General features: G+C 42.9%; 1 protein-coding gene across 1 annotated transcript; it reads left to right on the forward strand.

Annotated features, from left to right (window-relative positions):
- Window positions 1-9,844: 9,844 nt before the first annotated feature.
- galr1b (galanin receptor 1b) lies at window positions 9,845-20,908 on the forward strand. The gene is made up of 3 exons (XM_070905514.1): window positions 9,845-10,570; window positions 11,991-12,056; window positions 20,594-20,908. Exons 1-3 carry the CDS (start codon window positions 9,845-9,847, stop codon window positions 20,906-20,908), a joined length of 1,107 nt encoding a protein of 368 aa, XP_070761615.1.
- Window positions 20,909-22,743: the final 1,835 nt, after the last annotated feature.

The raw sequence follows: 22,743 nt of genomic DNA on the forward strand, positions 1-22,743 counted from the left end.
TTAATGATTGATTGACTGACTGAATTTAATTTATTTGGTTAATACAAGTGCAGAATAATTTTGCACAGCAGTAGTTCCATTCATCATGGGTTAAAACACAATAAACCTTAAAAGGCTTTCTATTGTGGTCCTCCAACATACAACTAATGACACACAAAACTAAACATAAAACCATAAAACATACAACACACAGTGACAGAGGGGCTCAGCCTTCATGTTTATATGCAGTTGGCTACTAGTTACTGAGAAACCATCTCCTCAAGGCCACTTTGATGGTATTTGAAGACGCTCTCTGATGTGATCAGTTTTAGGCTTGAAGGGAAATTATTCCATAGTGCAGCAGCAGAATAAAGAAATGTGTTTTTACCATCAAAGTCTTAAAGCCTCACACACAATACAAAACTGCCTCTGTGAGTGTCCTCTGTCAGCAAAAACTAATTCCATAAATACACTGGCACAGTTTTTAAATTATGTTATAAGTAAGAAATATCTAAAGTTGATCCTTTTCTGAAATGCTCAGACTCAACATGTGTAAATGGATGAGGTTTTAACCTGATTCATTTCTTTTGTGCCTTCTGGAGTTTCTTTTGGAGAGGCTGAGATAATCCTTCACACCAGGAGGTGGCAGCAGAACAGAGCCCCTTCCAGGATATGCAGCCCACCTATCTAACAGTGTGGCTTTCCCCGATAAACATTTTATCCTTTAGTTGATCTTCAAAAGAACTTCAAAACCATTGACTCATCAGACACATATTGATCCAGTTCACACCCCAAATGTGTAACACTATTTTTACAGATAACTCAAGTTTCCTATAACCTATAGCTTGTTATCAGAATCTGCCACATTCTGACATTCAGAAGAATCTTACTGAGAGACTGTTCAACCACAGTTTTTTCTTCTTGAGACACTAAAGCACATCATCTGCATATAAAAGCATGTCACTAGAGCAGGCTGAAATCATTAATATACACCACAACCCTGTGGAACTCCACATTCAATAGATCTAATATCAGATAATTTCCCATTTACATCAACAACCCTTGTCAGATAGGATTGACATTAATAAATCTCAGTCTTAAGCTTGCTTAGTAAAACATTTTAATTTGGGTTTTATTGATAATTTCTTTCTTTTTATTGTTTCTTATCTTGTCTTTCTTTTCTTCTCTTTTTTCTTTTGTTCCTTTTTAATTTTCTTTTCATATGTTAATACACTAATATTGACAGATTTATGATTATTAGATATTTCAGCTGTCAAAAACTGATTTTACTTTCGGTATTAACACTTGGTATTAAAGGTTTTGCTCTTAATTATGCTTGTTTTTACTGAAAATGGGTTCATAAAAACTTCAGAAAACTCTTCTCTCTATTTACATCCTTGTGTTGGACAGTGCAGATGTGAAACAACAAAGACTCAACAAAATAAATAATAAAGAAGAAACCTTCATTTTGTTGTAGAGCTTCAGCTCCCACATGTGTATAAAATCAGGATCTCTTTGGGATGAACGCTCCAATCATTCATTTAAGGCTTCAGGAGTTTGAACTCGTCATTTAAGATGGATTTAAAGGACCATCTTTAAAAGGAGTTCATATAAAAGGACTATGAGCAGATTTTAATAATGTTTCTCAGTGTATGAATGAAATGTGAAAGTGTGAGAGTATAATTTTCCCCCGGGGATCAATAAAGTATTTCTGATTCTGATTCTGAATACAGGTTCAGCCCCGCAGAGAAACCTGGAGGTTTGTTCAGGATTAAACTGGTTTTGACTCCTGTAGGTGAACTGGGTGGTGGGTGGACAGGTCATCAGGTCAGAGGTCCATGATATGGATTCAAGGTGCACTCATCTGGGATCTGAGACCTGCATTTAGAGGCCTCACAACATTTCCTCATTATGTTCATAACGAACACTTCACATTCTTTACACAACATATTTGCTGTTGCAGATTATTTGTATGTAAACATATTTTCTAGGAGACAGACTTGCTGCTCTGACAAAGTGTACCTCAGTGATCAGATTTATTCAACTTTATTGTCTTTATCTGCAAGACAAGCGCTGAGGACATCCCAGTCATGAAGGTCCAATAGGTTTGTCCAATTGTCCATCGTTCTCTGAAAAGGAAAAATAAAAATGTTATAAAAGTTTGACTCGTCTCTCTGAGTTTGTTTACAGCTGCTTGTTAAACTTCCTCATTAGTTGGTCAGTCTCATTTTTCTGTCAGTAATTTCATTTGTTCAGCAGTTTCCTTTGTTTCAGGAAGTTTGCAGAAATGAATGTGAAAGAAAAGGAGGCAGATAATAAATGAAACAAGTGAAGCAAACTCACTTCACTGACACATTTCTTTGTCTTGTTTAAAGGAAATCTGAGTTTAGGACTCACTGACTTGTTAATGTGACGATTCTTACAAACAGAAAACAGAGATGACACCTTGTTGTTTTTCCTTGCCACTGTCGCCAAAGTGCTTGCTCATGGTGGGAACTGTTGGGTCTCTGTAATAACATCATAAAGAGTCGGTCTAGACCTGCTCTATTTGTAAAGTGTCATGAGATGACTTTTGTTGTGATTTGGCGCTATATAAATAAAATTGAATTGAATTGAATTGAATACGATAGAAATGGTTGCCAAACTTTATAATATCTATGAGTAGTGCCCCTGGCAGTGTATTTAAGTTGTTCAAGTTTGAGATGGGACATCACCTCCTCCACCCAATGCCTATGAGAGGGGGGTGTAACCTTCTTCCAACTAAGGAGTATTAGACGTCGAGCCAAAAGAGTGGAGAATGCTATAGCCTCAGCCTGGTGTCTAGTTATTGGTGTCTCCTGAGGGACAACCCCAAGTGCGCATGCGCCGACGTGCATGCAGCCTGTTACAGTCGCTCCTGTTTGTTTTCGTCTTTTTCTTACTTTTTCTCCTTTATTTCTTTATTTAACTCAGAACTTTTTTAAGTACTGACTTTTGAAGTTGTGCCCTCTCCAAACATGCTGGTGGAGAGAGTTCTGGTACTTTTTTTCACTCTGGAATTACTTTCATTCAAACATCGGACGGTCGCGCAGCAACTTCTGGGCCGCTTTGTTTACTCCGGAGATCAGCTGATCGCTCTGAAGCCGGCCGGCTTGGAGACCAGATCATCGGAGATCCCCGCTGAAATCTGGAGAAAAACACGCAGAGGATGCAGAGGGGGAACGAAGCGACGAGGGAAGAGAGGTGGGTCGAGACAGCAGAGGTTTATGGAGAAAAGGAGATATAAACCGTGTCTCCCCTCTCTCGTCATGGGCAACGTGAGATCGCTGGCAAACAAGATGGACGAGCTGACGGCGCTGGCCAGGAGTCAGAGGGAGTACCGGGAGTGTAGTTTAATGTGCTTTACGGAGACATGGCTGCACCAGGACATTCCCGACGACAACGTTTCCATCGACGGCTTTCAGACCGTCCGGGCCGACAGGGATTGCACCGGGAGCGGTAAGCGTAAAGGAGGGGGACTTGCCGTTCTCGTGAACAACCGGTGGTGCAATCCTTCCCACATCACCATCAAGGATAGTGTATGTTGCCCGGACATTGAACTGTTGGCTGTTGGACTCAGGCCGTATTATTTGCCCAGGGAATTCTCACATGCCATTGTTGTGACTGTTTACATCCCCCCCTCTGCCAACCCGAAGTCGGCGTGTGACGTCATTCACTCCGCCATAGCCCGTTTACAGACTCAACACCCGAATGCACTCATTGCTATTTCGGGTGACTTCAACCACGTCACCATGGCTAGGACACTTCCCACCTTCACACAGTATGTGAGCTGTCCCACTAGAGAGGAGAGGACCCTGGACTTGCTGTATGCTAACGTTAAGGATGCATACAGCTCCTCTCCCCTCCCCCCTCTGGGTAGGTCAGACCACAACCTAGTGCACCTCAACCCCTGTTATGTGCCTCTAGTCAAGAGCCAGCCTGCAACCACGAGGACAGTGAGGAGATGGTCAGAGGAGGCTTATGAGACACTTCAGGGATGTTTTGAGGTGACAGACTGGCAGGCGCTCTGTGAGCCGCATGGAGAGGACATTGATGGGCTCACAGAGTGCATCACAGACTACATCAACTTCTGTGTGGACTCCACTGTACCAGCAAGGACTGTCCATTGTTATTCTAACAACAAGCCATGGGTGACAAAGGACATCAAGGCCATACTGAACAAAAAGAAGAGGGCCTTCAGAGCTGGCAACAGAGACGAGGTGAGAACGATCCAGGGGGAACTGAAGGTAAAGATCAGGGAGGCCAAGGAGAAGTACAGGAGGAAGCTGGAGTGGAAACTCCAGCAGAACAACACCAGAGAGGTCTGGAGTGGAATGAGGACCATCACGGGTTACAGGCCGAGCAACAACAGAGGAGCTGAAGGCAGTGTGGACCGGGCCAACGAACTTAATCTGTTTTTCAACAGATTTGACTCTGTGGGCCCTGCTCAACCCCCCCATGACTCTTCCGCTGTCTGCCTCCAACCTTCACCTATTCCACTCCCCCCTCCCCCTCCTGCTCCTCACAGCCCCCCACCCCCCTGTGAGAGCTTTCCTCACACCTCGTCCCCCAGTCCCCAAGCTAACGGCACTCTTCAACCTGATGACTCCACCCCTCCCCCACCGGTCACCTCTACAATGTGCTTCACTGCCGACCATGTTAGAAGACAGCTGAGGAGACTCCATTCCAGCAAGGCTGCAGGCCCCGATGGTGTCAGCCCCAGGGTGCTTAAAGCCTGTGCCCCCCAGCTATGTGGAGTACTTCACCACGTCTTCAACATGAGCCTGAGTCTTCAGAGGGTCCCCGTGCTGTGGAAGACATCCTGCCTCGTTCCTGTTCCAAAGACGCCGCGACCCAGTGGCTCCAAGGACTACAGACCCGTGGCACTGACCTCCCACATCATGAAGACCCTGGAGAGACTCGTCCTAGAGCAGCTCCGGCCCTTGGTCAAGACACACTTGGACCCCCTTCAGTTCGCCTATCAGCCCCGACTTGGAGTGGAGGATGCCATCATCTACCTGCTCAACCGCGTCTACGCCCACCTGGACAAGCCGGCGAGCACTGTGAGAGTCATGTTCTTTGACTTCTCCAGTGCGTTCAACACCATCCGTCCGGCTCTACTGGGTGAGAAGCTGACGGAGATGCAGGTGGATGCCCCCCTCGTGTCCTGGATTGTCAACTACCTGACTGGCAGACCACAGTATGTGCGCTTACAACACTGTGTGTCAGACAGAGTGGTCAGCAACACCGGGGCCCCGCAGGGGACTGTCCTCTCTCCCTTCCTCTTCACCGTCTACACCACGGACTTCAGCTACTGCACTGAGACCTGCCATCTTCAGAAGTTTTCTGACGACTCAGCAATAGTTGGATGTATCAGTAAGGGTGATGAAGAGGAGTACAGGGCCACCTACAGCTCAACGTGACAAAGACAAAGGAACTGACTGTGGATCTGAGGAGGACCAAGGCGCCGATGACCCCTGTTTCCATCCAGGGGGCCAGTGTGGACATTGTAGAGGATTACAAGTACCTGGGAGTCCACATTGACAATAAACTGGACTGGGTAAAGAACACTAATGCCCTCTACAGGAAGGGCCAGAGCCGTCTCTACTTTCTGAGGCGGCTGAGGTCCTTCAACATCTGCCGGACTATGCTGAGGATGTTTTATGAGTCTGTGGTGGCCAGTGCTATCCTCTATGCTGTTGCATGCTGGGGCAGCAGGCTGAGGGTGGCGGACTCCAACAGACTAAACAAACTGATCCGCAAGGCCAGTGACGTTGTGGGGGTGGAGCTGGACTCTCTGACGGTGGTGTCAGAGAGGAGGATGCTGTCTAAGCTGCGGGGCATCTTGGACAATGTTTCGCATCCTCTCCATGACGTACTGGTCGGACACAAGAGCACCTTCAGTGGGAGACTCATTGCTCCCAAATGCACAACTGAGCGACACAGGAAATCATTCCTGCCTGTGGCCATCAGACTGTTTAACTCCTCTCTCTGAATGTCAGACACTCAGGAAGAGACTGGAATCCGTATCTGTATCTACCTCACCTGTTCATACACCACCTCACTATTTATTCAAAATGTTTAAGTGCAATACATATATAGTCACACACTTTAGTGCAACACATACATACATATACATTGTTATTGTATATATTTTTACCTCATTTCACTTAAATACTGTAAATGTGTATATTTTGTATTTTCATTTCATTTTTCATTTCACCTCATTTCACTTAAATACTGTAAATGTGTATATTTTGTATTTTGTATTTCTTATTTTTATATTTTGTACAAACTTTTAGTTCTAAATTATGCTACTTTCTACTCTTGAATGGGAGCACCGGTACTGTACAATTTCCCCCCGGGGATCAATAAAGTATTTCTGATTCTGATTCTGATTCTGAAATAATGCAGTCAATGGGTTGGGACAGATAACTTTATTACACATATATGAAAATGTATCAAATATACCTGTCCAAAATAGAGACAGTTTCGGGCAAAGCCAAAACATGTGACTGAGGCTAGCTGGGTCCTGCCTGCATCTGATGCAAGTTGGGTCTAAACCAGGGTATAGTTTGGCTAGTTTACTTGCAGATAAATGTAACTTGTGCAGAACCTTAAATTGCAGCAACCCATGTCGAATACATATTGAGGAAGAGTGTACCAATGTAATTGCTGCCTGCCAATCTACATCTGAAATGGTAGTTCTCAATTCTTCCTCCCACAGCCTTGCTAAACGGTTAAGTGATATGACGGCAACCCTCTGGATATTATCATATAACACAGACACCATACCTCTGTCAACTGGGTCCATGTTCAAACATTCATCTATCCACGTATTCTGAGGGGTTGTTAAAGAGAAGTGTGTTTTAACATAACTCCGCACCTGTAGGTATCTAAAGAAATGTGACTGAGGGATGCTGAAGTCTTTCTTTAGCTGTTCAAAGGAAATGAAATGCCCTTCCCTAAAAAGGTCCATCACACATTTAATCCCTCTCCTATGCCACAATTGAAAAGATGGGTCTGTGAGAGATGGGGCAAAATTGATGTTCGCAAGAATAGGGGAAGTGACAAGAGCTTGTTTATGCTTAAAGTGAATCCTAAACTGCGACCATATCTTCAGGCTGCCAGAAATTATTGGGTTGTTCGTCCAACAACGTTTACTAAGGGGTAGTGAAGAGCAAATTAAAGAGCGAAGCGAATCCGGATTACTCGAATACTGTTCCATTCGACACCAGACCGGGGAGTCATCATCTGATACATTAGAGACCCAGAACATCAATTTGTGGATATTAGCAGCCCGGTAATAATACAAAAAATTGGGTAGAGACAGCCCACCATCTCCTTTTTGTCTTTCCAAATATTCCTTCCGTATTCGGGGTACTTTTTTATTCCAGATGAAAGTAGATATGATTTTATTTAAGTCCTTAAAAAAGGATTTAGGGATAAAGACTGGTATTGCTTGGAACAGAAATAAAAACCTGGGCATAATAGTCATTTTTACTGAGTTGATCCTTCCGGCAAGTGACAGTGGGAGGGTTGACCAACGCTCCATTTCCTGTTTGGCCTTGTTAAACACCGTTTTGAAATTGCTGTCAAACAGATCCCTATACTTGTAAGTGACACAAACACCCAGGTAGGTAAAACTATCCTTACTAACAGAGAAAGGAAAGTCCTGGAATGACATCTGGCGTGCTTTGTCATTTATGGGGAATAAAACACTTTTAGTTAAATTTAACTTATATCCTGAAATTTGCCCGAACTTGGTGATGATCTCAAGAGCAAGTGGTATAGTAGTACATGGGTCCGAGAGAAAGAGAATGAGGTCGTCCGCATAAAGTGATACTTTATGCAAATGTCCTGTCCTTCGCACTCCGACTAGATTAGTGGTCTTCCTTAACATTATTGCCAAGGGCTCGATGGCAATATCAAATATCTGGGGGCTCAAGGGACACCATTGTCTTGTCCCCCGGGAGAGAGGGAAATAGTCCGTTCGTTCTTACGGAGGCTTGAGGCGCAGTATAAAGAATTTTAATCCATGAGCAAAAAGTAGGACCAAAGCCAAACCTCTCTAGCGCAGCAAACAGGTAGTTATATTCAATCCTGTCAAACGCTTTTTGTGCATCCAAGGACAGTATTAGCTCTGACTCAACATTGTTAGGTTGGTATATAATGTTGAATACTCGGCGAAGATTGCTTGATAGTTGTCTGCCTACAATAAAACCCGTCTGATCCGGATGAATCAGCTTAGGCATAATTTTCTCAAGCCTACCAGCCAGTACCTTGGTTAGGATTTTATAGTCGCGACATAATAGGCTGACCGGGCGGTAGGACTCACAAATTAGCGGATCTTTATTCTTCTTTAATAATAAAGAGATAGAAGCCTGTGTCATAGTTGGGGGAAGACTTTTTTTAACCAGGACCTCTTTAAATACCTTCGATAGTAATGGTATTAATTTAGGACCAAATGCTTTAAAGAATTCTATTGGAAACCCGTCAGGGCCGGGTGCCTTTACGGGTTTCATTTTTTTAATTGCGCTATTGATCTCCATTTGGGTTATACACCTTTCCAATTCTGATTTATCTGATTCGTCTAAGGAGGGCATTTCCAGTTTACTGAAGAAATTGTTCACCAACTCCCCGTCACCTGCTTCTGAGGTATACAAATTTTCGTAAAAAGACTTAAATTGAGCATTAATGTCCCTTTGATCTGTAACTATGTTACCTTCCCCATCCTTTATCGCAGATATAAGACCAGCCGTTGCCGACTGTTTAAGTTGATGGCTCAAGAGTTTACTGGCGCGTTCCCCATATTCATAGAGATTATGACGAGCTTTTAAATAAAGATCTAGAGCATTATCATTTGTCAGAGAATGGAATTCCGTCTGAAGCAAAATTCTCTCTCTGTAGAGGTTCTCAGAGGGTGATGTTGAGTGTAGTTGATCCACCACTTTAATCCTGTTGATCAACTCTGTAACCCTTTTGGATTTCTTTTTATTTTCACCAGCAGTGTAGGATATCACTTGTCCCCTTACATACGCTTTCATGGTTTCCCACAGCGTGCAATAGCTTATCTCAGGAGACTCATTAGTTTGTAGGAATAAGTCTATTTGTGTATTTATGAAATCGACAAATTTTTTATCAGCGAGAAATCTTGAGTTAAGGCGCCATGTACGTTTAGGAAGTATGTTTTCTGGAAACCGAAGCTTCAAAAGTACTGGGCAATGGTCCGAAATGACTATACTGTCGTATTCTACTTGAGTAATCATGAATCTGTGGACATTAAGGCAGCTCTCAGGTTTCAACCAGGTCCCCTGAAACATTTCGGCCACAGTTCAGGACTCGTTCAAAGGCTAATTGTAGTGAAGTCACCACACAGTCCAGCTCTACTGCATTAACAAAGGAGAGAGGAAATTAATTCGTCTGATCACTTTCAGTTCTCTGTAAAACTTATCGGAAAAAAACTTATCTTATCGGAAAACACTGTTTATGGTAAATGGCTGCATTTCTACACACACACACACACACACACACACACAGTCTGCATGAGATATAAATTAAGTTATGTTGCTGTCAATAAAACATGATCAGTGTATTCACTGATTAAGTCTGACAGAAACTACTAACAGGCTATAATGTGCTTTTACTTTGAAACCCAATGACAGGAAAGAGCACGCCATGTTTCCGTTAACTTGCCGTGTCTCCAACAGCCTGTAGAGTCCGGACTCTGTTGCAGAACGTGTTTGATCTGGATCATGGACCTGCTCTTTCAGTCAGCCTGTCTCAGTCTTCTTCTGCTCCTCCACCCTCTGCTCTAACCCTCCAGCTCCCCCCGCGGAGCTTCAACATGCTGCTGCCGGGAAACGACTCATCCGGCTGGGCTGAACTCCTGGAGCCCAACCGGTCTGAGGAGGCGGGCGGCGGCGGCGCGGCGGAGGGCTTTGGGTCGGCACCGGAGGCGGTGATTGTGCCGGTGGTGTTCGGGCTGATCTTCGTGGTGGGGGTGGTGGGGAACTCTCTGGTGATGGTAGTGATCGGGAAGGTGAGGTACAGCGGCGGAGGGGGAGTTGGTGGAGGTGGTGGGGGAGGAGGCGGGAGGCGCCCCGGCAGCCCGACCAACATCTTCATCCTGAACCTGAGCGTGGCAGACCTCAGTTTCCTCGTCTTCTGCGTCCCATTCCACGCCACCATCTACTCTCTGCCGGAGTGGGTGTTCGGAGCCTTCCTCTGTAAGTTCGGACACTACTTCTCCACCGTCAGCATGCTGGTGAGCATCTTCACGCTGGTGGCCATGTCCTTGGACCGCTACATTGCCGTGGTGCTCTCCAGGAAGTCTCCGTGCGTCCGGAGTCGCAGGAACGCGCTGGCAGGGGTGTGCGTCATCTGGACGCTGTCTCTGGTGTGCTCGGTGCCGGTGGCCCAGCACCAGGTCCTCACCAACCACCCCACCGCCCCCAACAGCACCTTCTGCTGGGAGAAGTGGTCCGGAGCCTCCAAACACACCTACAAGGTGACCATCCTGCTGATCGGATACCTGCTGCCGCTGCTGCTCATCAGCTGCTGCTACACCAAGGTCCGTTCAAAAAAGTGCTCACTTAACAGGATAATGTTTGACTCCCAGCTGCTGTAAAACAGATTAATAACAGAGCAGAGGGACCAAAGGGCGCACACAAAGTCCCGATGGTCGTAAAAACTGTGCGTAAAAACCTGCAGCAAGCGCGCGGAGACCAACCGTGAAAATACCGGTGTTGAGTTTCAAAGTAAAACACTCAACACACACAAAGTAGCCGAATTCAAGAGTTGTAAAAATTCACATTAAACTGATGACACATTAAAAATGAATAATAACAATATTCATCATACAAAATGCCGGTCTGATTTCTCAAAATAAAACATGAAGTGATTTAAACAGTGAAATGAAACATGTGTTTCAGAGTGAAAACAGTGAAAGCTTCTGATCACATGACAAATGATCATCAGCAACATATCAACGCATTGATACAGAAATATTTCATGACAAATATTTTGACATTTGATTTGGTCAGTGCTGCTCAGCTCTGTCTCCATGGAAACAAGCAGTGATGTTTCTGTTGTGTTGTATGGAGGATCAAAGCTGATTGTTAGTTAATAAATTAGTGATCAGTCAGATCAGTACTTTTATTATCAAGTAATCCAGCAGAGTCCAATATTACGCCATCAATTGTCTCGTTTTTCCAGTCCAGAGAGTGACGAGATTCAATTTTGTCTATTACCCTCAATTATCATCAGTTATGGTCTGTTATGGTCTGTTATGGTCTGTTATTGTCTGTTATGGTCAGTTATGGTCAGTTATTGTCAGTTATTGTCTGTTACTGTCTGTTATTGTCAGTTATCATCTGTTATGGTCTGTTATTGTCTGTTACTGTCTGTTATTGTCAGTTATCATCTGTTATGGTCTGTTATTGTCAGTTATCGTCAGTAATTGTCAGTTATTGTCTGTTATGGTCAGTTATTGTCAGTTATGGTAATTTATTGTCAGTTATTGTCTGTTATGGTCAGTTATTGTCAGTTATTGTCTGTTATGGTCTGTTATTGTCAGTTATCGTCAGTTATCATCAGTTATTGTCTGTTATGGTCAGTTATGGTCAGTTATTGTCAGTTATGGTCAGTTATCGTCTGTTAAGGTCAGTTATGGTCAGTTATTGTCAGTTATGGTCAGTTATGGTCAGTTATCATCTGTTAAGGTCAGTTATTGTCTGTTATGGTCAGTTATTGTCTATTATGGTCTGTTATGGTCAGTTATGGTCAATTATTGTCAGTTATAGTCTGTTATGGTCAGTTATTGTCTGTTATGGTCAGTTATAAGGAGGTGAACACTAATGCCCTCTACAAGAAGGGCCAGAGCCGTCTCTATTGTCTGAGGCGGCCGAGGTCCTTCAACATCTGCCGGACTATGCTGAAGATGTTCTATGAGTTATTTACACTTACACGTTTTTATTGTTTTTTTCTTCCAGGTTTTATTTCATCTTCATAAAAAGATGAAGAACATGTCCAAGAAGTCTGAGCGCTCAAAAAGAAAGGTACAGTCTGACTGGGGCGGGCGGGGGGGAGGGGGCAGTGGGTATACTTCACTGTCTTTTTAAAGAAAGCAGTAAAAGATGAGGCAGGAGGAGGAGGAGGAGGCTGGAGAAGGGACCAGGTGGGACAGGTGGAGAGATTAGGAAGAGGAAGGACTCACATGTTTGAGTCTCCTTTTTTCGTCCGAACCATCCAGCATCAGTATATAGAACACGGAAACCTTCCTCACTTTCATGTGAACTGAAGAGTTCTGAATGTTCAGTAATAAAGTGTGTTTGATTGATCAGCTGTGAACGATCTGATAATGACAGCAAGTGTGAACAGTTATGTGAAGCGGGTGAGTCAGTGCTCAGATATGAGAATACAAACATAAATAACAAGTTCAAATGTTGTGCTTTAAACTGCACAAACAAAAGTAACAAGAGGAAAATGTTCATCATCTCAAGAAGGAGACCTTGCTGTTAGCTCAGAGTGCAGAATTAGCTGTTAGCTGTTAGCAACATGCTCAGAGATCTGGATGACATGGTGATAGTTTTTAGATCTAGATCTAGTTTGTAGACCTCTGTACTGGTCTGAGGTCAGCTGATGACGATGATGATGTCTTTATTATCCTGCTGCTTGTCTGAATAATCAGATTGATCAAGTTATTAATCAAACAGCTGCTGCTCACAGGAAACATCCACACCCATCACAGCTGCAGCAGTGACGAACATCAGTCATCATGTTGAACATCATTATCTCTGCATCAGATTCAGCACATGATGATAATGATAATGATGATGATGATGATGATGATGTCTCAGGCTGATAAGTTTTCTTTTTGTTGTGTTGACTGTGAGAGTGACAGGAAGTCCATCAGCTCTGTCGACCAAATGTAGCAGCTGAACCTCAGATGGAAAGCTGCTGTGACACTCTGGACTGAGTCATAGTCGAAATAAGAAGCTCTAATCTCTTCATCGTTATTTAATGTCAGTGTCACATTTCTTTAATAACTACTGGTTGTTTTTCTGAACCATAATATCTGTTTATTAATTGTAGATTTTTTCTTCTATTTGTAACATTTTAAAAGATAGATGTGACACAAAACTGCACTTTAAATGCAAATAAGGGAAGTTTAGTTAAACTTAAAGTAACACAAATACTTAGCTCATATGATCAAATTATATGAAATGAATATGATAATAATATACACAATTTCTGAAAATATAAACTTCAGTAAATAAACTCAGAAGCTCAACTAACGAACGCACACATTAATTCTGCAATTGGAAGAAAAATATTTGTCCTGAATGTCCGGTTTCGTTCAGCATGCTGTTGAGGAACTGATGTGAGCACTGAAATATAATAACACTCAAATTAAGAAGTAACTAAAAACAGAATATACATATAAAGGTTTTATATTGTATAAAAAGTATATTTTATACTTGCCAATATATATTTTGTACTAGATAATATACAGTCTGTGAAATATCAGATAATTGAGTGGAAACAGTTCCCTGGAGGAAAAAAAACAAAAAAAGTCATCAGTGGGACACATTTTAATAAAAGCAACATGGTTAAACACACAGCTGTCAGTAAACACGCTACCCCCCCCCCCCCCCCCATGTCACAGGACATTGGACATGATGTTAATATGAGCCACAGAGAAAGAGCCGCCCTGGTTGACAGCCAACAGTGTGCAGACGTCCTGTAACAGCAGATCAGAGATCAGTTAGCAGCAGACAGTTTACAGCAGCCCCTCGGGTCAGTGGAGCAGGAACAAAGGCTGCTGGGTAAATATTTAGACAGCAGGACTAAGAATAGAGTAGAGTTTCAAAGAAACAGACAGATTAAAGTTCATTCACAGCTGAAACAACAACCAGACTTTAATACTTCATTTATTAATACTTTAATACCTTTATAACACTGATGTTTTCAACCCTCAACAGTCCTCTTTATATTTATATTCTACTGATTTGCAACAGCAAATATGTTCTTAGAGAAACACAATGCCACCTGGACGATGTTTTTATCAACATCAGCAAACGTTTTTAATAACCGCAGCTGTGTAGTTATTAGTTTTCCTCCTGACAGTAAATGCTGACGAAGGTTTTTATGGTTGTTCTTTAATAAGCAGCCAGATGACATAAAACACACAAACAAATGAAGACGATGGATGGGCTTCATTCATCAGGAAACACAAACACGACTCCACATGGAGCATCATGTTGCTCTGTAACTGCTGGATGTGGAAAGAAGCAGCTGTTTGATCACAAGCTCAACATATCAACTGACAAGGTGACGATATATTAATGTTGAATTCACTATTTGTTTCTGCTGAAAACATCAGTTAGTTCATCAGATGAGAAAATGTGAAGTGTTGTCAGTGAACGCAGCTCGAGTCTTTCTCTGTTTGTAGATCTGAAGTGGACAGACTCTCGTCCACTTCCTGTCCACTCTCTCTCTGTTTGGTTTATGAAGCTCTGAGTCATTTCTCATCATCCATCAGCTTGCAGTTAAACCCTGTTCACACAACGAATCTGGAACATTTCTGGATCCATCTGTCTGTTACAGGGATGGAATTTCGTTTTCAGACAGTTAACTATGAAGGCTTTATTCAGAACTGATTTCACAAAGTAGGGACACGAAATCTGATTGGTTTAGTTGAAAGAGTGAACACCCTCTGCTGATTGAGTTGGAAGTGGGAAAAGTGTGTGTGAGAGAGAGAGGCAGAGAGAAAATGAATGAGTAGCATGAAGACAGTCTTTCTGGTTGAACTTTGAATGTTAATTTGGAGGATTTGAGAGGTTTGAGTGTTGAGAAACGTTTGTTCAGCTGCTGAGTGGAAGTTTAGAGCCTGAAGTCATAGTGTATTAAATATAAATCTGGACACAGACTGTTTAAGTAACTGGTCCAGAGTTGTGGGTGGAAATGTGTAACAGTTGGATGTGGTGAGTTTGGAGATGAGTCACAGTGAAGCTGCTCACAGAAACTCATTCAAGTTTCAGGTTTCCTCATTGTCTATTTTATTTTTAGTAGCCTTCTTTTGTCTGTTTTGTTCTCTTCATTTGTAAAGTCAATTCATTTATTTTTAAGGTCTGACCTCTTTATAATTGCCACACATTTACTCTGTAGTAGTTTTTCTAAAAATAAATGTACTCATTTTCTCCTCTCAGAGCCGTTTTACGTCTAAGTGTGCCAGTGGATCTCCTGTAGAGGGGGTTTTGGCTGACATTTCCTAGTCCCAACCATCAGTTTTGGTCCCTGCAGCTGCAGATAATGTGCAAATACTGAGGAAGGCATGGAACAACCTAGCCAGTGTTAGCCAGTGTTAGAGCTTACTAGGTCCCAATATGGAGACTGGGCTGGCAGATATGCCAGTTGAAAGGGAAATGCTGGCCCTGACATCTTTGTACCTGGAGCGTGTGACCGCCAACCCACATTGTCCAGTCAAGGAATGATACAAGACTGACAATAGTGTGCTGTACGTATAATACTGCTACAAGAGCAGCCCGGTTGGGCAACGCTTTGGCTATTTTGTTGTTAGGAAGACTGCCAACCCTGATCACTGTGAAACCATAAGCCTAAGTTGAGAGCAGTCCATCTGGCCCTGATGGCACTCCTCCCCTTTATCTTGGGAAGACATGTCCAAGTAAGAACGGACAACACCTCCACTATGAACCACATACATCACCAGGGGGGCACCAAATCCCTACGCTGTCTCCAGGTGGCCAGGAAGGTCTTGCTGTGGGCTTTTCCAAATCTGGCGTCCCTCAGAACAGTATATGTTCCAGGGGTGGAGAACCAGGCAGCAGATATCCTGTCCAGGATGGATCCCCTTCCAGGCGAATGGAGGCTCCACCCGGTGATCCCGATTCGGCAGAGCTCAGACCAATCTGTTTGCATCAGCAGAGATGACTCATTGCGAAAGCTGGTGTTCCCTGATGGCTCAGGTGGCTCCCACAGATGCTTTGTCTCAAGGGTGGCCAAAAGGTTTGTTGTATGCTTTTGCACAACTGCCTCTGATTTCCCAGGTACTCCACAGGATAGGGTGGGGTCATTACAACGTTTTGTTAATAGAAACCCAGTGGTTGGGGAGGTGTTGGTTTCCAATACGGCTCCTGAGGGCATGGCCGCTTCGCAGCCCCTCCCTCAGGAGTTGGACGAGGCTATCATGCAAACCATAAGCAACGCTAGAGCTCCTTCCACTCATGCTAGCTACAACCAGAAATGGAGGATGTTCTCTGAATGGTGTCAAAGTAGGCAGCTAGACCCAGCCACATACCTTATCCACACGGTTCTGCGCTTCCTTCAGTAACTTCTGGGCTCAGGAAGAGCATCAAGCATGGTTAAGGTGTATGCAGCTGCCGGGAAATTATACAGTACCGGTGCTCCCATTCAAGAGTAGAAAGTAGCATAAATTTAGAAAGAAGAGTATGTACAAAAATAAGATATAAAAATAAGAAATAAAAAATATACATATTTACAATATTTAAGTGAAAAATAAAAATATATACAATACATATATATGTGTGTGTGTGTGTGTGTGTGTATTGCACTGTTTAAAAGAATAGATAATGAGGGAGTATATGGCAGGTGAAGTAGGTCCAGATTTTCAGAACTGACATTCAGAGAGGAGTTGAACAGTTTGATGGCCACAGGCAGGAATGATTTCCTGTAGCGCTCTGTTGTACATTTGGGAGGAATGAGTCTCCCACTGAAGGTGCTCTTGTGTCCGACCACTACGTCATAGAGAGGATGGTAGACAAGCTGCGGGTCATCTCGGACAGCATCCTCCTCTCTGACACCACCATCAGAGAATCCAGCTCCACCCCAACAACGTCACTGGCCTTGCGGATCAGTTTATTGAGTCTGTTGGAGTCCGCTACCCTCAGCCTGCTGCCCCAGAATGCAACAGCATAGAGGATAGCACTGGCCACCACAGACTCATAGAACATCTTCAGCATAGTCCGGCAGATGTTGAAGGACCTCAGCCGCCTCAGAAAATAGAGACGGCTCTGGCCCTTCCTGTAGAGGGCATTAGTGTTCTTTACCCGGTCCAGTTTATTGTCAATGTGAACTCCCAGGTACCTCTAATCCTCTACAATGTCCACACTGACCCCCTGGATGGAAACAGGTGTCATCTGCACCTTGGTCCTCCTCAGAGGCACAGTCAGCTCCTTTGTCTTTGCTTGTCTTACAAGTCCGTTGAGCATGCAGACCTCAGGTCCCTCTCTCATAAGACTGTGTTTCTCTTTGCTATATGCTCAGCTAAGAGAGTTAATGAGTTACATGTTTTATCTTTAAGTGAGGAGTGTTTGAGGTGGAAGGCTGATAACACTGGTGTGTCGCTGTGGCAGAATCCCTCATTCCTCCCTAAGGTAGTGAACGAGTTAGAGGCGCGGTTCCACACCATGGAGACGGCTGTAATCAGTCAATCAATTCAATCAAAAACAAACAGGAGAGGAGTCATTAATAAAAACTTAATTAAAATGAAGACCACCACTGCTGTGGGCCAAAACAATAGGAAAATGAAGTGTGGGCTGTTAAACATCACATCTCTGTCATCTAAAGCTGCATTAGTAAACGAGCTGATATCAGATAATCATATTGATCTACTGTGTCTGACAGAAACCTGGCTGTGTCATGAAGAATATATCTGCCTGAATGAGTCCACTCCGTCCAGTCTAATACTCACATCCCTCGAGGTACCGGCCGAGGAGGTGGAGTTGCAGCCATCTTTGACTCAAACCTGTTGATGAACTCTAAACCTAAACTGGATTATAACTCATTGGAAAGCCTTGATCTGAGTCTCTCACTCCCAACCTGGAAAACACTGAAGCCAGTTTTATTCGTTATAGTCTATCGCGCTCCAGGTCCATACTCTGAATTTTTATCTGAATTCTCAGAGTTTTTATCAGGTTTAGTCCTTAAAACAGTCATTATCGTAGGTGCTTTTAATATTCATGTGGACGTTGATAAGGATAGCCTTGGTGCTGCATTTATCTCTTTATTGGATTCGATCGGCTTCTGTCAGAGGGTACACAAACCAACTCACTGTTTTAATCACACCCTCAACCTGGTTCTGGCATATGGACTTGAAATTGAGCATCTAATTGTCTTTCTACAGAATCCTTTGTTATCGGACCATTATTTAATGACTTCTGAATTCCTATTACTGGACAACACGCCATTAGGCAAAAAAGCCTACACCAGATACTGTATCTATCTGATAGTTTTTAGAAATTTAAGGAAGTGATTCCATCGGCATTTAATTCAATGCCATGTCTCAATACAACTGAGGACTCCTATGCTAGCCTTAGTCCCTCCCAAATGGACGATCTTGTTGACAGTGCCGTAGGCTCAATGCAACACTTGACTCGAAAGACTTGACTTGACTTGAAAGTCAGCTCCATGGCATAACACCAAAACACGCAAATTAAAGCAAACAGTGCAGAAACTTGAAAGGAAATGGCGCTCCACCAAACTGGAGGAATCACATTTAATTTGGAAAGATAGTCTTAGAACGTATGGGAAGGCCCTCTGTAAAGCCAGAGCAGCCTATTACTCAACATTAATAGAAGAGAACAAGAACAACCCCAGGTTTCTCTTCAGCACTGTAGCCAGGCTGACAGAGAGTTACAGCTCTATGGAGCCATGTATTCCTATAACCCTCAGCAGTAATGACTTCATGAGCTTCTTTAATGATTAAATTCTAACTATTAGAGACAGAATTGATCACCTCCGGTCCTCAGGTGGTACCTTACCTCCAAACATAGGAATCTCAGTAACAGCTGTAAAACCTGATATATATTTAGATTGCTTTTCTCCCATTGACCTTCACCAAATTACTAAAACCATTTCTTCATCGAAGCCATCAACTTGTCTCTTAGACACTATCCCAACCTGGCTGTTTAAAGAGGTTTTACCTTTAGTCAGCTCATCATAGCACAGAGACAGCACTGGTGAAAGTTACAAATGACCTTCTAACTGCATCAGACAAAGGACTTGTCTCTGTACTCGTTTTGTTAGACCTTAGTGCTGCATTCGACACCATTGACCATCATATTCTATTACAAAGACTGGAATATTTAATTGGCATCAAAGGAACCGCACTAAGCTGGTTTAAGTCATATTTATCAGATCGATCTCAGTTTGTACATCTTCCTGTTTCTTTGTGGTTTGTTGTCTCGCAGGTTCCTGTGAATCGTGGTCCTGGTACGCCTGGCTGCTGCTGCCATGGGCCTGCTTGACTCTCATCACTACAGTTATTATGCTTAGTCGTAGTTCTGTTACTAGGCTGGGTGACTGTCCGTAGGAAGCATAGCCTGAATTGAATTGAATTGAAACTCTCAGACACTGAACCAAGTGTTGAGATCAACTAATTTCATCCGGAGTCAGCTCCTGCTTTGGGGGACATAGACGTGCAGACATTATGACAACTAAGGGTGTTAAAGGCTTACTTGACATGCACTCAGTCTCTGAGAGTCTCACTCAAATTTTTATGTTATGGTGGTACAAAATTGGGGCCTCCTGTGTCTAAACAATGTCTGTCACACTGGATGGTCGACACTATTTCTCAAGCTTAGTTGAGCAAAGCCTGTCCCTGGTAGCACACTCAACAAGACGTATGGCTACATCCTGAGCTGATGGAGTACCATTGGCAGAGTTCTGTGCAGCAGCATCATGGAGTACTCCATGTACATTTTCTCATTCTTACATTCGAGTCAATGTGGCAGCATAAGCACCTCTGGGTTCTGCTGTCCTCTCAGCGGCTGGAAGTAGATGGGATGGCGTGGAGTCCTTTGTTCCTCACGACTCTGATGGTACTAGTCATCCAAGGTGAAGACCGTGGTGCTGGTCTGAGTGAGGTCAAAATAGATCGTAAGTTATGACTATGGATCTATGAGACCAAACATAAGGTCTCGAGGACAGGTAGAAAGATGGTATCATTCAAGTTGAAGACCATGTGACGGTCATTGTTCGGTCTCATAGTTCAATAGGTGTTGTCATAACTTACGTTCGGTTGACTGAAAATCAAGAAGACAAACAGTCAGAGAAACTACAAAATATTTTCTTTGGGAAATATTTATAGAATCTTTGTGGAGTATTTGGGGAGTGTTTGTGGACCATTTGTGGAGTATTTGTGGACCATTTGTGGAGTATTTGAATAGAATAGAATAGATAAAACTTTACTGTCCAGCCGAGGCACAAAAATTGTCTTTGGTCTCACCCAGGAATATATAAACACAAACATGTTCACAAGATAAAAGCATCACATCAACAGAACAAAGATCTCACAGTTGCACAAGTTGTGAAGTATGTTTGGAGTATCTGGGAAGTATTTGTGGAGTATATGAGGCAGCTTGTTTTGAAAGTATTTGTGTACTGTAGGGGAGTGTTTGGTTAATATTTATGTAGTGTTTGGGAGTGTTTTTTGGAGTATCCTGGCAGTGTTTCGGGAGTGTTCTGATTTATATCAATCTAAAACACTGCTCTTGTCCTTGAACACACCCTGACTTTAGATTCAGACTGATGTTTCCTCTCTGTTGTCATGCAGACGGCTCAGACGGTCCTCCTTGTCGTTACCGCTTTCACCATCTGCTGGATGCCCCATCACATCATCGCCATGTGGGTGGAGTTCGGCAACTTTCCCCTGAATGACGCCTCCTTTGCCTTTCGCATCATCTCCCACTGCCTGTCCTACGGAAACTCCTGCATCAACCCTGTCCTCTACGCCTTCCTGTCGGAGAACTTCCGCAATGCCTGCCACCAGGTCTTCACCTGCCGCTTCCTGTACCCGCCGCCAGAAGGAAAAGTGGTTCGTTTCCGCATGGAGAACTTCTCCACCACGCACTCCACCACCAACATATGAAGAACAATTTCCTCCAGTGGAAACAAGAAGGGGAGAGCTGTGTTTGAACAGATCAGATGTTGATCTGGAAGGTTTTATATGTGGGTCACTTGACAACAGGACAGTACGTGATTGGCTGCTGACTTTATCTGTGGACAGTCTGCACTCATCTGGTTGTAGAAGAACAAAAAATGGAGGTTCATTAATGACAGAATTACTAACAGATCCAGGATTTTAGAAATGAAAAAAACATTCATCAGCTGTGAAACATATGGGTTTTCAGTTTTGTGTCAAAGCATTTTTTCTGATAAATGATCTAATAAATAATCTAAATAATCTTATTAAAATTCATTTTTGCTAATGAATCAGTCTAAGAACAGTTTTATCCTCTTTTGAGAAATGGAAAATTATGCCTAATAGCTGCAGTATCATTAAAGTTTATATTTCCTTATATAAAAAGGGAAATTCAAAGTCAGTTCAACCTTAAATGGTTTATTTTGCTTAAAAAACGGGAATTTTCTATCTATTAAGAAACACTGGCTGTAATTCTTCAGTTGATGTGAGAAATGTAAAATAAACATGTTTCAGTCTGTGTCTGGGGTTCAGAATACTTTAGACTTTTTTGTAATATGTCTAATATATTTTATTTTGTTTTATGTTCAAGTCTGTGTGTGTTTGTGTTTCAAGTTGATGGTTTTCACTGGTCGATGACTCCATTTTTCTATTTAATAAGGAAAGTTGTTTTGTGAGTTTATTTATTAGACTAAAAAAAGCTAAGACAGCTTGTGGAGCGTAGCAGACTTGCTGCTGGCACACATCTATGGGGGTTGCCGGTGTTGTATTCGGCTCGCTGCACAAACACACCTGTGTGAATATTGGCAATCGCTGGTTGTTGGGCTGACTGTGGCCAGCTGGAAAACTTAACATATCGCCCAACCCTAGTGTATAACTAACAATTGCTTTCTACTGGCCGAGAGTGATGCAAGGCAGGAGTGGACAACTCAAACTGTAACGTTAACCTGAGCGAAGGTATCGTTAGGTTTAGCCAGCTAGCTGTAGCTTAGCTATACAGCATGGACCTGGCATTGGTTGCTTCGTAGCGTTAGCTGATGAAGTAACTTGCAAACTGTAAGCTAGTTTGTGTCACGGAGCCAATGGTCTAAATAAAATCTAGGAAGATTACAGATGCTAACGTTATTATAAATATGATATAAATGACAGTAAATCAGTCAGGTGTCACTTCACTGTTTTGGCTCGCTCGCCTACAGACTGTGGGCACCAGCCACAGGATGCTGACTGCAGTTCACTTCACGGCCACCGGTGTCATTAAAAACAAGGACTTTCTGAAAACTCCATACAGGACCTTTAAACTTATGCCTTTGTCCTAGGCTCTGGCTGCGCCGCCATAGTAGAGTTTGTTTTTGACTATTTCAGGGATGGAAATACCTACAGATTAACAGGAACACTGATAAATTGATCAATAACTTACCTAACTTTATAATAGTTTTTCTTTAAAAAATCCATAAATAATAATGGGAACACTCAGCTTCTGTTGGTTTGCTTCACACAGTTTGATTTGTTTCTTTGATGATGTTTCTCCTGTAGCATAGTTTTGATCAACAACTTGTTGTTCCTCAGTTTCTTTAGTTGAGTTGTAACTCCGTGATGTGTTTGGACCTCTGAAAACTACATGATGTCTGAATATTTATCTGTTCACCTGTTTAATTCACATTACATTATATAACACTGAGTATTTATCTGTAACTGTTGCAGTCAATGAAATTATTCAAACTTCTCAGTTCTGATGAATGAATCTTCTATTCACTCAGGTTTAGTCATCCACAGTCAAGACTCAA

Source organism: Enoplosus armatus, chromosome 1 (genome assembly GCF_043641665.1).
Source record: "Enoplosus armatus isolate fEnoArm2 chromosome 1, fEnoArm2.hap1, whole genome shotgun sequence".
In the NCBI taxonomy this organism is placed as follows: Eukaryota; Metazoa; Chordata; class Actinopteri; order Centrarchiformes; family Enoplosidae; genus Enoplosus; species Enoplosus armatus.

Coding starts and splice junctions, on each gene's coding strand:
- galr1b (XM_070905514.1), top strand. CDS start 9,845: ATGCTGCTGCCGGGAAACGACTCATCCGGCTGGGCTGAACTCCTGGAG. Junction 10,571..11,990: donor TCAGCTGCTGCTACACCAAG/GTCCGTTCAAAA, acceptor TTTTTCTTCCAG/GTTTTATTTCATCTTCATAA. Junction 12,057..20,593: donor CTGAGCGCTCAAAAAGAAAG/GTACAGTCTGAC, acceptor GTTGTCATGCAG/ACGGCTCAGACGGTCCTCCT.